This window comes from Durio zibethinus, chromosome 16, assembly GCF_047325235.1.
Source record: "Durio zibethinus cultivar Kanyao isolate XHJ-2024 chromosome 16, ASM4732523v1, whole genome shotgun sequence".
NCBI lineage: Eukaryota > Viridiplantae > Streptophyta > Magnoliopsida > Malvales > Malvaceae > Durio > Durio zibethinus.
The window spans coordinates 22,747,042-22,761,106 of record NC_143177.1 but is presented as its reverse complement, the minus strand read 5'-3'; the positions used below and the strand labels follow the sequence as shown (position 1 = coordinate 22,761,106).

Sequence of the window (14,065 nt, the reverse complement as noted above, 5' to 3'; positions counted from 1 at the left end):
TGACATAGAATTACTGCAAATTGATGATAAAAACAACCAAGGAGTTAGCAATGGAGTTGGGAGACGATGGAGACGTCACATTTCTCATTGTTTGGTGTGGAAAATAAAACCACCAATCCAACATCTCTATGTCAAGCAGATATATAGCTAGTAGAGCTGTGGCTTTGGCCATGCCAGATTTCTTAATAGAAGTAGAACCCGTGGCTGTCTTTCACAGTTCGTAGTAAGTGCATTACACTATAAAGAATTAGTCACAGAAAGATTGTATTTGAATGGTAAAGAAAGTGCATTTGCTTTGTGATAAGTGTCTTTGCCTATTTGCAGTGTACTTGACGGGAAAATCATCAGAGCAACAGCTTTCTTCCCCTCAGATATCATAGGAATTTCTCATCTTTCCACTACATCATTTAACCATGTCTGTCACTTGTCATGATTTAATGATTTTACAAGCTTGCAGGAAACACAATCATATAAAAATCCATTGGTCTCAGGTCTGAACTCCCTTAATATGGTATTACTTGACGGGAAGCATATACTGATAATATAAAATGAACTGTCCAGGGCATATCACAATTGAAAGAAAAGACAACCTGTATTCCCAAAATTTGGGCTCCGATTTGCCAATCCAATTCGAAACGGAACAGTCCATGATCAAATCATTCAACACCATCAAGGCCTATTATTGTAGAAACTGGGGCTTGGCCTCGTGTGCATAATGTTTCCGCTGGATATCTTGCAAAAAGCACGGGTCCATGAAAGGAAAATTTTGCCCAAAAAAGAACAAACAAAATGGCCCATCATTACAACCGACAAAGCTTCACAACACCCAAGGCCTCTTCCAATTTTTTCCGTCGAAGAAATTGGCCCTTCCGGTGCATTCGTTAGATTAAAGCTCCCAATGCTAATGCAAATTCTGAAAACTGAAAACCAATATCCAACTTGTTTGTGACTGCAGCCACTAGATGACGAAGCTAACAAGCAAGTTATGGTCCCCAAAAAAAAACAAATGCTGGAAGGAGCCGGACTGACATATAAGCACAACCCACATACTGACACATTCAACTTTCATAAAGATGGCTTTTCCAATCATGGATCTGTGAAAATTCCTTTGGGATGTCAAGAAGACACCATTGCCAACAATTACAATCAGTGACCAAATCCATCCATGATGTTCAGAAACACTAGTAAATGTCTATTATTTATGTTATCAATAAAAAACCTAAACAGATACTATATGATATATTACAAGAAAAGTGTGCTTCATGCAACTAAATTTCTGTACTGCACATCTCCCTTCTCCGTGTATGTAACAGCATTCAGATCTAACTCATAAACCCGAAATTTCTCTTATTCCGAACAACATCACCTCCTACCGCTATTATTTAACCTGCAAAAATACCCATTCATGACTTCATGTTGAGTCTTCCACCATAACTAAGTAGGGAAAATTGTGAAAATATAACTTGTTTGTTTTACCTAACACAATAAGCACGTAGCCTTTTAGGTGCGTAAACCCACAGTAGCAATGATTCCATGCCACAAGAATGATGAATGCATGCTTTGCTTTGGATAGTAGAAACAATTGTGAAATGCAGGACTTACAAGGAAAATGCATCATTTGATGAGAATGCATCTTGCTGGCGATCCTTCAGCACCAAGCAACCTTAAAGGTAAGCAATGGACAGAATATATTCCAGGTTGGATGTCATCAAGTTTTAGGCCTTCCACAAGAATGATTTCCTGAAGCAGATGACAAGCATTAGCAATGTGTGGGTGTTTTCTGTTTACACCACATTTTTCCCCTTGAATCAGAGTATTCGGAGTAACAGAACGGAGGGGATTTTATGTTATCAAAAGCATACATGTAAAATAACTTGATTTCAAGCTTGATTGACTTTCCAGATATAGAAGGCCAGAACCAAGAAACATGTGGGAGGAAAAGGGAAACTCTTATTATGTATCATTCTCAAACTTGAAGCATATGTATCATTCTCAACTAGCTGATCAATTTTAATGTGGTTAAATCCATTAGAAAACCTTTACTAAACAGTTATACCGAGATCAGATATGGTAGAGTTATAGCTTACAACACCAGCAACCCAAGTGAAATATGAACAACTAACCTAAGGATTGCAATTTAATGAGAGACCTAAGCAATATCACCATAACTTTGTTCATCCAAGAAACATGATGGTCGAGTGAGTCCCCAATAATTTTCGGGTCAAACTAAGGAAGGAGAAGGAACAGACTGTTAAGTCACGAATTTCACATTAGTTCATAGCGTATTATGAGATTGTATTTAACCAAGTTAGTGCAAAGAAGTTTCCTTTAGGTTTCTTTTCTTTAATTTTGAATATGTGAAAGCATTGGTGTCCAAATGTCCATTATAATAAATCAGTTTTGATGGAATATAAGCCCGAAATCAGACTAGGCCAAGAAGACATTATAGAATCAAGTAATACAAACACACATTCGAATGCGATTCATGAACTTAAGAAGCAGGAAACCAAATTTGACTCGGCAATAATATAACCTGATCATATAAACAGACAAGAGTTTAAAGATTAATGGAAAATTATTGCCAAAACTAAAACATAGAAGATAATTAACACATAAGATGATGATTTCTTACCCGGCCTTCAAGAAAAACAAGATGAGATGGAATCAAATCGTCAAACGCAGCAACAGACAAATAATCAATTCCTGCAATTCAGAATAGACAAACATTTCATCAAAACTACAAGTTCTTTTTGCAGAGGCTAGCAAGAACCAGAACTAATTAAAAATTTTTGAGAATTTTTAATGGCAATATCTCACCGATAAGTTTGATGTCAGTGTTTTTAACCAACCACTCTGCCCCATCCTTCATAAATCCAACATAGCTTGTATCAAACTCTTTCTTAAACATTAGCCGCCTGAAAATTGACAAATTTGAACTCAGATTTTGCCTTCTTTGAACCATAAAAGCTGCTTATTTATGTAATTACCTGTCAGTATTTAACGTTCTGAAAAGAACTCTACGTACTCCCTTGGGTATTTTGAAAGACTCCATAACCTCAGCTATAATAAGAAAAAGAAAAAACAACAACAAAATTATAAAAATATAAAATGAAAAATCCAAGAAAATTATGAAAAAGAAAAGGCAAAGATACAGACCGGTTATGTTTTTGTCCCTTGGAACATCTACCAACAGTGCAGGACCTGTAAGGTGAAAATTCCAATTCGAGAAAAAGGAGAATTAGAAATCAATTATATCAAACAAGTGAATTTTATTTTTTAATATACTGGTTACCATTAAGTACTTCCAAATCGAGCGTATCAACATCGAAGCCGGCATCGAAGTACCGATCAATGACGTGGCCGGGAGCGTCAAGGTGAGTGCCGGTGTGTGCGGGAAGTTTCATCTCCGAATTATTGGCGAGGGAACCGTTCTTCATGCTTTTAGGCAACCAAAGGAACTGTCCTAAGCCGTCGTTGGATTCCCACGATGGCATGCCGCTGGTGTACCTATGGCTGATGTCGAATATCCTGCCGTTACCGTAGACTTCGCGACGGATGGGAATTGGATTCTCGTCTCCTCCCGAGAGGCCGCAGTCGCTGGTGGAACCCATGCCGGGGATAGAAGGGTATGCTGGGGTTGCGATGGAGGTGAAGGCGGAGGAGAAGAGGAGTAGGAGGTGGAGGAAGAGCGGAGTCATCGTGGAGTGAAGGAGTCAGAAAGCAGAGCGAATCAGCTAAGTTAACTCAGTTTTGTCGAGGAGGAATTTTAACAACTTGGTTGCGTTTAGAATCGTTCGCTCGTGTCATTGGCTTACTTGGTGTGCTGATGGTGACTTAAGGGAGAGTGACGGTTTGTACGGCCGGCTTAAACTGCCAAGTTTGCGAACAACTTGAAAATTAAAATCAGCTGTCTATCCGTTTATGGAGAGATACTCGTTTATTTGGATTTAATCTTCCATTATCTTCAAAATCTAATAAAATAAAAAATTTGGCAAGCTTTTCACAGAGAAATGATGATACAACTGTGAAGCCATGATCTGAAAAAAAAAAAAAAAAAAAGCTTAACTCTGCTGTTAACAAATCAAATTTGAAAACTAAACTATTGATAACTCTCCAAACGTCAGACAATTAAAACATATGAGAAGAGCAGAAATGTTTTTTCATTCAAGAATCAGTCCCAAATCTTTGTCCAAAAACGAAAGCAACATTGTTTCTTTCAATTCAGTAAAACCAGAGTATGCTCATAGGATAGCAGTTACTGTGACCAAATCTCTTGCATAAGAACACTATTGAGTTGCATTAATTACATGTATCATTTGATGAGAATGCATCTGATCGGTGATCCTTCAGCACCAAGCAACCTTAGAGGTAAGCAATGGACGGAATATATTCCAAGTGGAACATCATCAAGTTTTAAGCCTTCCACTAGAATGATTTCCTGGAGAAGATGGAATAATATGGTTAGTGATTCAGCATAGTAAAAATCTCATGTTCCTTTTTATGTTGTCTTGAAAACCTATCTCTATGTCTATCTTCTGAAGTTTCATGGATGGAAAAGGTACAATAAGATCTGCTTAATCAAATTATGGATATCAGGTCATCATCCTTATTCCTAATTAAGCCATACAATGTTACAAAATGATCTGTTCTTGACGAACAATTTTCTTACCCTGCTTTCAAAAAATTCAAGATGAGCTGGAACCGAATGATCACGGAATGCAACAGATAAGTAATCGATTCCTACAATTCAAGATGGACAAATAAGTCAAAGGGGCATTTATATTGCAAGGAAACAAACATAGCAACACTTAGAAAATTTAAAATACTACACAAAAACCATACCAAAAAAAAAAAAAAACATGGAGACACGGTTTAAAATTTTAGCAAAATCTACATGTGCTTAACAAAAACAAATGTATTTCATGTTTTCCACGTCATACGAATTGACGCATAATTTTCATGTAAAACACATCATGGATGCATGAATTGTCAATGTTTTGCATAACACAAACAAACGAAATAGCAGGTCTTGCAACACCAAAACACTAACCCAATATGCATAATAATTAGTAATGCAATTATGTCATAATAGGAAGTAAGTACATCTAGCAAGTTTAATGTAGAGACACCGTAGCAATCCAAATGCATTATTTTGCACGTAGCTCAAACTCTTTTACTCTAAACCCTATATCTTACCAACAAGTTTGATGTCAGTGTTCTTTACCAACCATCTTGCCCCATCCGTTGTAAATCCAACAAAGCTTGAGTCAAACTCCCTTTTAAACATAAGCTGCCTGAAATCGAAAAAATTTTATCCAGAACATCATTTACCCTCCATAGTATAAATTGAATGTACAAATAAAAATGGACAGTGCCAAGGAAACCTTTGTTTAATGGTTAGCAGAAAGTTAATGAAATTTTGTTTAATGGTTCAACTTTATGTTAGATTTATCTAAGTATGTGTTGATTTGTTAGTTTGTTTATTTTATTTAATTTAATGATTTTTTATATGAATATAATTTGATTGTAATTTCATAAAGAATAATAAAAATAAAAAATGTCAATTGGCCATAGACTAAGAAATGTAAACACTCACTCAAAGGAAGATGCTGAAGACAGATCGGATAGAATTATCCAAATAATTAAACTGGTAAAATCATGCTACTAGTGTTTTAGTGTTAAATTAAGCTCAGCTTCATTAAATGATCTTACCTGTCAGTATTTAATGTTCTGAAAAGCACACGACGCACTCCCTTGGGAATTTTCAATGACTGCATGACTTCGGCTGCATCAAAAGAAAAAAGAAAGATTATTAGTTCTCAAATCATATTGTTGATCATTAGCAGTTAGGACCCAACACTAACGCCAAAGAAAAAAAAATCAACTCAAATTCGAAGAATGGTAGCTGGAGATAAGAGATACCCGTTATGTTCTGGTCCCTCGGCACATCAACTAACAGAGCTGGACCTGCGGTAATAAACAGATGTATGGCAATAAAAAAAATGGCTAAAATAGCAAAAAAAGTCCTCAAATTTGATCAAGTTATTTATGTAAATCTTTATATTTTTATTTCATCCAACTAAATCTAAATAAATCTTTAATATTTAATTTGTATTCAAATAAATTTTTAATTTTTAATTTATATTTAAATAAATTTTAAAATAAAAAATATTTTATTTGAAATAAAAGTTTATTTGAGTATACAAAAAATATAAGGACTTAGTTTAAGAAAAGTGGAATACTTAGGGCTTTTCTAGTATTTTCAGTTTTTCACCACTAACAATTTATCATTGATAATAAGATAAACGCCACCAAGTGTTTAAAATGAAGATGAATAATGGCTATGGGTCTTACCGTTAAGAACTTCAAGATCAAGCGTGTCGACATCAAATCCAGCATCGAAGTAACGGTCAATCATATGGCCAGGAGCGTCGACGTGCGTGCCAGTATGAGTGGACAGTTTCATCTCAGAATTATTGGCCAGCGAGCCATTCTTCATGCTGGCAGGAAGCCACAGGAACTGACCCAGCCCGTCATTGCTCCCCCAAAATGGCATATCCGCAGTGTACCTGTGACTAATATCGAAGATTTTCCCATCACCGTAAACTTCCCGTCTAACAGGAATCAGTTTCTTATCCCCTGTAGAAACAGTGCAGTCCGTGGGGACTGATGGGTATGCGGAAGTGGAAGCGGTTGCAGTGATGGTGGTAGATAGGAGGAGGAGGAGAAGCAGAGGTGTCATGGTTTTGGTCATTTTGGAGTATGCGGGTTACTCTTTCTAAGTTCTAGATGATGTTGATAAACAATTATTGACTTGAAGCATCTTAACCACATACAAAACAGTGATGGATTTATTTCTTGTTGGCAACAAGCCCAGAAGCAAGACAAGAGAAAGAGATCAGGATTGACTGTCACTGTTTGTCCTTCACATTTCAATTATCGGTGAGTTTTGTTGGGCCCAAATCAGCAAAAATGCCCATTTGAAGGGCCGGAACCAAACTGTCTTTAAGTCCAATAACGGTCTATGTTGCAATTTGTTGATATTGGAGTTGCATATGCTTGTTCAAGCGAGAGTAAACTGGGCCAGAATTAATTAGTCTAAATTCTAGTTAATGTGATATCATAATCCTAAAGTCAAACCAACCAAACAGAATTTTTGGTATCCAAACTCTCGTTTGTAAGATATCATAATCCTACTTTAATCATATTAATGTGTAATGTGCTATATCTATTCATAGAGTCCTTTTTTTTGTCATCTATATTAGAATATCAACTTTTTTGGAAATTCACAAACCGCACACACAAAAAAGGATATCCTAGTCTTGGGTGCAATGAGAAGATCAAATTTATAATATAATATAATATAATAATATAATATAAATATAAAATACAAAAATTATATGATTTAAAATTTTAATAATTATTATATTTAAATTTAATAAAGTAAAAAAATATATTTTATATTTTATATCAAAATAAATTATAATATATAATTTTTTTTATAAAATACAAAATAAATATATAATTTTTAATATTTTATATGATATAAATAATTAAATTTAACCAAATTTAGGGTTGGAAAATATTTGGGCCTCTTGACATTGGCTTTGGCTAAATTCTGTGGAACGCGTAATTATCTCTAGTACGGAGCCTCTTTTAAACAGACAGATTCCGTGTGGACCTTTCCATTTACAAGTTATCAACGACACAAAACGGGTTAGGTTCCGTTTAGTTGCACTTTCTTTGGCCGGCAGGTATTCATGATAGTTTTATCAAAACCTTTTTATTATTTTAGTACAAGAGAGTTAAATTTTTAATTTTAATGATTAAAATTAAAATTTAAATAATTTAAATATAATTTTTTTAATTATTAATAAGTATAGCATAAGATTAATGGTTAGAAATCCAAGCTCTTGGCTAAATTGCATTAGTCCGTACGCAGCCCAAGACTAATTAATTGCAATTAATTAATTAAATTGATTTTTTTGTATTCTATGTTAAAATTTTTTTTTATCTTTATTCTTCATTATTTTTAATAAAAAATCATTAAAATTTTAAAATATAAAAAAATAATAAATGATTAAAAAAAATTAAATTGAAATTAAAAAAAAAAGGACGAGCAGAGTAGCATTTAGCACGAAATCTAATGCAAAATTTTTAATAAAACTTGGATGTTTTGTTTGATTAATTGCTCTTAAGTCTTAATTAACTATCAATTTGAAAAGAAAAAAATTGAAGACATGGAATATAAAAACTGGGGAAGGAAATGCATACATGGATTAAAGCAAAAAAAAAAAAAAAAAAAAGGTCCACTAAACGTAGTGGTTTAAAACATGACAGCTTGTTTCTTTCATTTCTTTAATGTTATTTGTTAGCTTGCTGTAACCGAAATCTTATGGCTTAAATAATCGGAAACGACCTGCATATGTTTTTAAAATTAATCAACTACTTGTATTTATTTTCAGACAACAAAATAAAAAAATATTAATACTATATAACCAACAGCTTATGCTTTTTTAATTAATCACCTAATTGAAACAAATATAACTTGTTCTTATTATAGTACCTAAAAGTATTTCAAAATCAAGATTTTAACTACTCCTCTGACCTTTTTTTTTTATCTATTTTAATTTTTTAAAATATCTCAAATTATATTTTTAACATCTAATTTTTTTTATATTTTAAAATTTTATTTTATGACTTTTTTAACTTTTTAACATTAAAAATCATGAAAATTTAATTTTATAAAAAATTTTAATTATAATATTAAATAAAGTAAAATAATTTTTTTTAAAATTTTGTAAAAATCAATACTGCTCAAACATTTTAAGACAGAGAGAGTATGATATATGTATTATATAAAAGAAATGCCAAGATTTCTTTCTGAGTTTGTATAATTAATTCTAAATTAAATGTTTAAGGGAGCATAAAATAATTAATAAACATATATTTAAAACGGTCATTTTACCCAACTTTTATTTCATTACAATCGTATTAAAATCATTAAAGTACTTTATAAAAATATATAAAATGTCAAATATATATTTTAAGAAAATTTAATTTATCATTAATTTAAAAAAATTTAAATTTAAATTCACTCAAATCTACTATTTTAAAACTTTAAATATTATAAGGAGGTGTAGAATTTGACCAACCACACGACAAAATTGTAGTGCAGTGCCGTCGAACCATATACAATATGAAAGCACTAACTTCCAAAAACCACATTGAAACTCATTTAAGTTTGCATCATCTTTCCTTGACAGGCTCTCCCATTCTATCTTCTCTTGAAAGCGAGAAATAAAAAAAATACACCCAAAAGAAAAAGCAAAATCCTGTCTCGATGTTCAACGTCCACTGTTTTCTTCTTCTTCTTCTCTATCTTTCCCTAGCTCATGCCCTGACTGCACCGCAGGATATTTTAGCTCTCAAAGCCTTTAAGGCCTCTATCAAGCCAAGCTCAATCCCTTCATGGTCATGTCTGGCTTCATGGGACTTCACCAGCGACCCCTGTGCCATCCCTCGCCGCACCCACTTCACCTGTGGTGTTACTTGCTCGCCTGACTCCACTCGTGTTACCCAAATCACTCTTGATCCAGCTGGCTACTCTGGCCAACTCGACCCACTTGTTTCGCAACTCACCCAACTTACCACTCTTGATCTTTCTGATAACTACTTCTTTGGCCCTATACCTTCTTCCATTTTTTCTCTCCGTAGTCTTCAAAGTCTGACTCTCAAGTCCAACTCGTTCTCTGGTTCAATCCCTGACTCAGTTACGACTCTCGGATCACTTGAATCCCTGGACCTTTCTCATAATTCTCTATCTGGGCCCTTGCCAAAAACCCTGAACTCGCTTTCTAGCTTGAGAAGACTCGATCTGAGTTACAACCAACTCACTGGTTTTCTACCAAAACTGCCATATAACTTATTGGAGCTTGCTTTAAGGGGAAATTCTTTATCTGGTTATATCTCAAAATCCTCTTTTGATGGTTTAACTCAGTTGGCAGTTGTTGAACTCAGTGAAAACTCGCTCTCTGGCACACTTGGAGCATGGTTCTTTCTCTTACCGTCATTACAACAGGTAGATTTAGCCAATAACAGCTTAACACGTGTCGAGATCTCGAATCCCCCCGGTGGTAACAGCGACCTTGTGGCCGTTAACCTAGGCTTCAACAAGATTGAGGGAAACGCCCCCGCTAATCTTGCTGACTTTCCTCTGCTGTCCTCTTTGTCGTTGCGTTACAATCGCTTACGTGGAGCCATTCCATTGGGGTACAGCAAGAACAAGTCTTTAAGGCGGTTGTTTTTAGACGGGAATTTCTTGATCGGGAAACCTCCATCTGAGTTTTTTGCTAGTGATACGTCGGTTTCCGGTAGCTTGGGGGACAATTGTCTTCAGGAATGTCCAGGATCTTCTCAGCTATGCACTCCTTCGCAGAAATCTGACGCAGTTTGCAAGCAAGCTTATGGTGGAAAACCAAGGTCTTAGTATCATATTTGTCGGTCAATGCTTTTCATTTTTTTAAAATTACCAGTAAAAAATATATACATTTTTTATATACAGTGGCTGATTGATTTATTATGTAAATACAGGGGACATTAAAAGAATAAATAATTAGCTGTGTCAAAGACTGTCAATTACAGTGATGATTTCTTTAGTTTGAAGAAAAAGTGGGATTGATTTCCCACGTGTTTTTAATATGTAATACTTCTCCTATGTGTTTTTCAATGTGTAAGCATTTAATCCAAAAATAAATAAATAAAACCTTGTTTTTAACGTTGTTAGGAAAATGGAATTAGCTGTTAGATGAAGTAATTTGTAGTAGTAATGTACTCAAAGCGAAAGTTGAACATTTTTTCAGCCTTTTCTAGGTCAGGGAAAGGCTGCAATTACGACACTACTGTCAAAGATAAATTGTGAATGGATTTGGAGGAGTTAAAGTTATAATAAGAGGTAGAGGTAGGAACGGGATGATGCATAAATTCCGAATGAAAAATCAAAGGGCTAAATTTATATATTTATGAAGAAAGGCTTTAGCTTTTCACTGCCAATGATGGATACAGTGCAGGTCCATAACCATGAGCTGTCAAGAAGAAAAGTCCTTTAAAGCAGCTGTTCCTTCTACCTTGTCGTCGGTAGCACAGTGTCTGACATCAGTCATTGTCCAATTAATTTGACAAATTACCAAAATTTTCTGTTGCCCTGGGTTTCTTCCAACTCTCAACCATAGCAAAAAAAAAAAAGAAAATCATACTAGTTATGATAAGGATCATTCTCAGATTAACAAAAATTGGAGAATGCTTTACTTTCAATTACTCACTTTATTTCTGATTATGTTGGTTGGACCGTATGTTTGATAATTGTGTAATCATTTTCACTCCCAAGCAATGGAGCATAAAAAGGATGAATTCTTACACATTGGGATGGGTGTTTGAGATTCCTACCAAAGTTGTAAACCCTTTTCTTGATATGGCTAATCAGAATTCTCGAAAGAACACATAGTGTTTGATGATTACTATCCTGAGGTGAAGATTAAAGGCCCATAAACGGTAAAACCCAAAATTTTCCTGGTTTGTAAAAGAGCCCAAACCTCTAAAGAAAGGAAAATTAATTGATCCAGTTGCAGGCTGATGTTGTCTCTCTCCCACTTTGCTGTCTTCTTTGTAGTTCAATAATCAAATCCTATAACCCTAACTTTGGTTCCTCCATTGCAAGAATTTACGACCTTTAAAGTTATTCAAACATGGGGAAGGCAAGCTCAAGGTGAATTTTTTTGTTGTGTTTTTTTTCTTTAAATCTGATTTTTTTTTTTGTATTTCTTTTCATTCGTTGTATACTAACTTCCCTGATTAATCGTTGAAACATGGGGTTTCTGCAATTTTACAAATTTCATTTTTTTTTTGGCAAACTTGATTCTTCGTTTAAAGCAGATAAAAAATTCGACAAGAAACTCCAGTTCTATGCCTGGGAGTTCAAACTCTTTTTTTCATTCAATTTTTTGTTATATGTAAGTGTAATAATCTCACTTTTTTATATATGTAGAGATTAGAGGTACTGTTGCCTCCTTGACTGCCAAGAGGACATTACAAGGCGATAAGACTCTTACTTGCAAACATTTTTAATTTGTTTACCCTTACAGCTATTGGTTAATATGCAAATCTAAATGTTTTTTTCTGTGGGGTTTTGATTTAATGCAGGTATTCGTTATAGTCTCATATTTAATGCATAATAACATCCAATGCATGCTGTAACAAATTGTTCTGAGCTCATGTGGGTAGATTCATTCGATGCAATCATCTTTCACTTTTACCTCATGTCTCTGTACTTTTTATATATGTATTTATGTTTGGAATTCTAACATGCTTTATAAAGTACTGCCAGAGTTCTGTTGGAACATCTGCTAAATGTGGATTTGGGGTGGAGGAGGGCTTGGGAAAGATGACTTTAGTGGCAGTATATATAATCAAATTTCTTCCACTGACATTTTTTGGGAATAGAAGTGAATGTTTCCACTAACTAAAGCAATGGCACCAGTGATGCCATTGGCTGTTCTCTCTTCTATTTTGGGTCACAAAATAATCTGCATATATATGCTCTTAGTTTGGAGTTAAAAGAGTTTGCCTATGAAGAAGTTTCGAAGCCGACAGAAGAAATTGAAGGCATATGATCTTTCTGCCCTGTCAGAGTTTGTTCCTGAGTTGAAAGCTCCCAAACAACCAATTCCTGCAGCTGATTTCAAGCTCAATTGCAAATCTAGGCAACAATTAATTTATTTGCTCCAATTCTGTGGTTCTATCTTGTTATAATATCTGATTGTTTCCTGCAATAAAATACCTGATTTTAATGGATGAATTCTTATCAGATTGACAGAGGGAAAACAATTGAGTGCAGTTCTTAAGCATCCTCCTTTCAAAGCTGATCCGCTGGCTGCCATTCATCAACACTCACAAATTCTTTCTCTATCACTGCTGTGTCCATCACAAAGATAATACCCTGCGCCGCTGGGAGTGATCAGGAAGTAAGTTTCCACAACGCCGAATCAGTTGTTAGGGGCATTTAATGATAAAATATGTATAGTGATCTATCCCATCTCAAAACTTTCGACAGACAATAAGAATATTTTTATCATTTATATTGATCTAAAATATAAGGTCAATTTAATATAATCAATAATACTTTAGCTTCGTTATGTCTTAATTATCTTGATTTCTTTTAATTTATTTATAAATATGAAAACTCTATAAGTTTATCCTACTCAATTCTCTTAATTTTTTTATCTTTCTTTCCGATGTGATCTCTAATTTATGCATTGAAATACAAACATAAAAAATTTTTTTTTTTACTGTATTTTTTTTATATTTACAAGAATACCCTTAACACCAAAATCAGTATCATAGTAAATGGGCGTTGAGAACTGTTGAAAATTGCAATAAAGACCTAATAAGCATTGAAAGAAAAAAGATTGAGAGAATACTATGAACGGAAAGAGGAAGTGACGCTGAGACTTGATCTAAGGACATGTTTGGACGACGCCACACAGCCTCCCCTAATCTAATCTTTCTTTCTTTGACATCGGCAGTTACAAGCGAATCAGACGTATCTGAGAGATGGAAGTTGACCACGTGTCATGTTTAGATATCCTAATAATTTTTTTAAATTTAAATGATTTTAAAAATGCCTTTTAAAGTTTTATTTTATCCTTATTGTTTATTAAATTTTATTGATTTAAATTTAAACATTGTATTTATGAATAAATTTATCTACCGTAAATTAATAATTTCATTCTTATATTATATAATATTGGCCAAAAAAAAATTACCTAATAAAGTTTTCCCACAAAAAAAAAAATTGTAGGATCAAATAGCATTTGTTATTAAATGGAGTTAAAATTATAAGTTTTTATTTTATTTTACAATAAATCTTTCATATATTAACTATGAACTTTTACTTTATAAAAAACAAAAATAAATCATCAATATTTTATTTTACAATCAATCAACTTTATAACATTAATTTCGTAAATTCAAGAGTTTATTTAAGTATTATTTTAATATAATTTAATGT

General features: G+C 33.7%; 3 protein-coding genes across 5 annotated transcripts; 1 reads left to right on the top strand and 2 right to left on the bottom strand.

The window, feature by feature from the left end:
• Positions 1-1,063: 1,063 nt before the first annotated feature.
• On the bottom strand, positions 1,064-4,037 carry LOC111296060 (cyclase-like protein 2). Of its 2 annotated transcripts, none has more exons than XM_022890093.2 (7): positions 3,293-4,037; positions 3,157-3,201; positions 2,988-3,060; positions 2,818-2,915; positions 2,633-2,703; positions 1,603-1,740; positions 1,064-1,387 (listed from the first exon to the last, which is right to left on the bottom strand). In XM_022890093.2, the coding sequence occupies exons 1-6, from the start codon at positions 3,696-3,698 to the stop codon at positions 1,615-1,617; spliced, it is 819 nt and encodes a 272-aa protein (XP_022745828.2). In that variant the 5' UTR covers positions 3,699-4,037; the 3' UTR covers positions 1,064-1,387; positions 1,603-1,614. The 2 variants fall into 2 exon arrangements, 1 of the variants encoding a protein (XP_022745828.2); XR_016328740.1 differs by having other exon boundaries at positions 1,170-1,387; positions 1,477-1,740.
• A 99-nt stretch (positions 4,038-4,136) lies between these two features.
• LOC111296051 (cyclase-like protein 2) lies at positions 4,137-6,900 on the bottom strand. The gene is made up of 6 exons (XM_022890071.2): positions 6,355-6,900; positions 5,923-5,967; positions 5,713-5,785; positions 5,197-5,294; positions 4,670-4,740; positions 4,137-4,438 (listed from the first exon to the last, which is right to left on the bottom strand). The coding sequence occupies exons 1-6, from the start codon at positions 6,752-6,754 to the stop codon at positions 4,313-4,315; spliced, it is 813 nt and encodes a 270-aa protein (XP_022745806.2). The 5' UTR covers positions 6,755-6,900; the 3' UTR covers positions 4,137-4,312.
• Positions 6,901-9,228: 2,328 nt separating this feature from the next.
• On the top strand, positions 9,229-13,197 carry LOC111296037 (uncharacterized). Of its 2 annotated transcripts, none has more exons than XM_089745468.1 (2): positions 9,229-11,764; positions 12,864-13,197. In XM_089745468.1, the coding sequence occupies exon 1, from the start codon at positions 9,344-9,346 to the stop codon at positions 10,487-10,489; it is 1,146 nt and encodes a 381-aa protein (XP_089601594.1). In that variant the 5' UTR covers positions 9,229-9,343; the 3' UTR covers positions 10,490-11,764; positions 12,864-13,197. The 2 variants fall into 2 exon arrangements, with proteins under 2 accessions (XP_089601594.1, XP_089601595.1); XM_089745469.1 differs by having other exon boundaries at positions 12,044-13,197.
• The last annotated feature ends 868 nt before the right edge of the window (positions 13,198-14,065 follow it).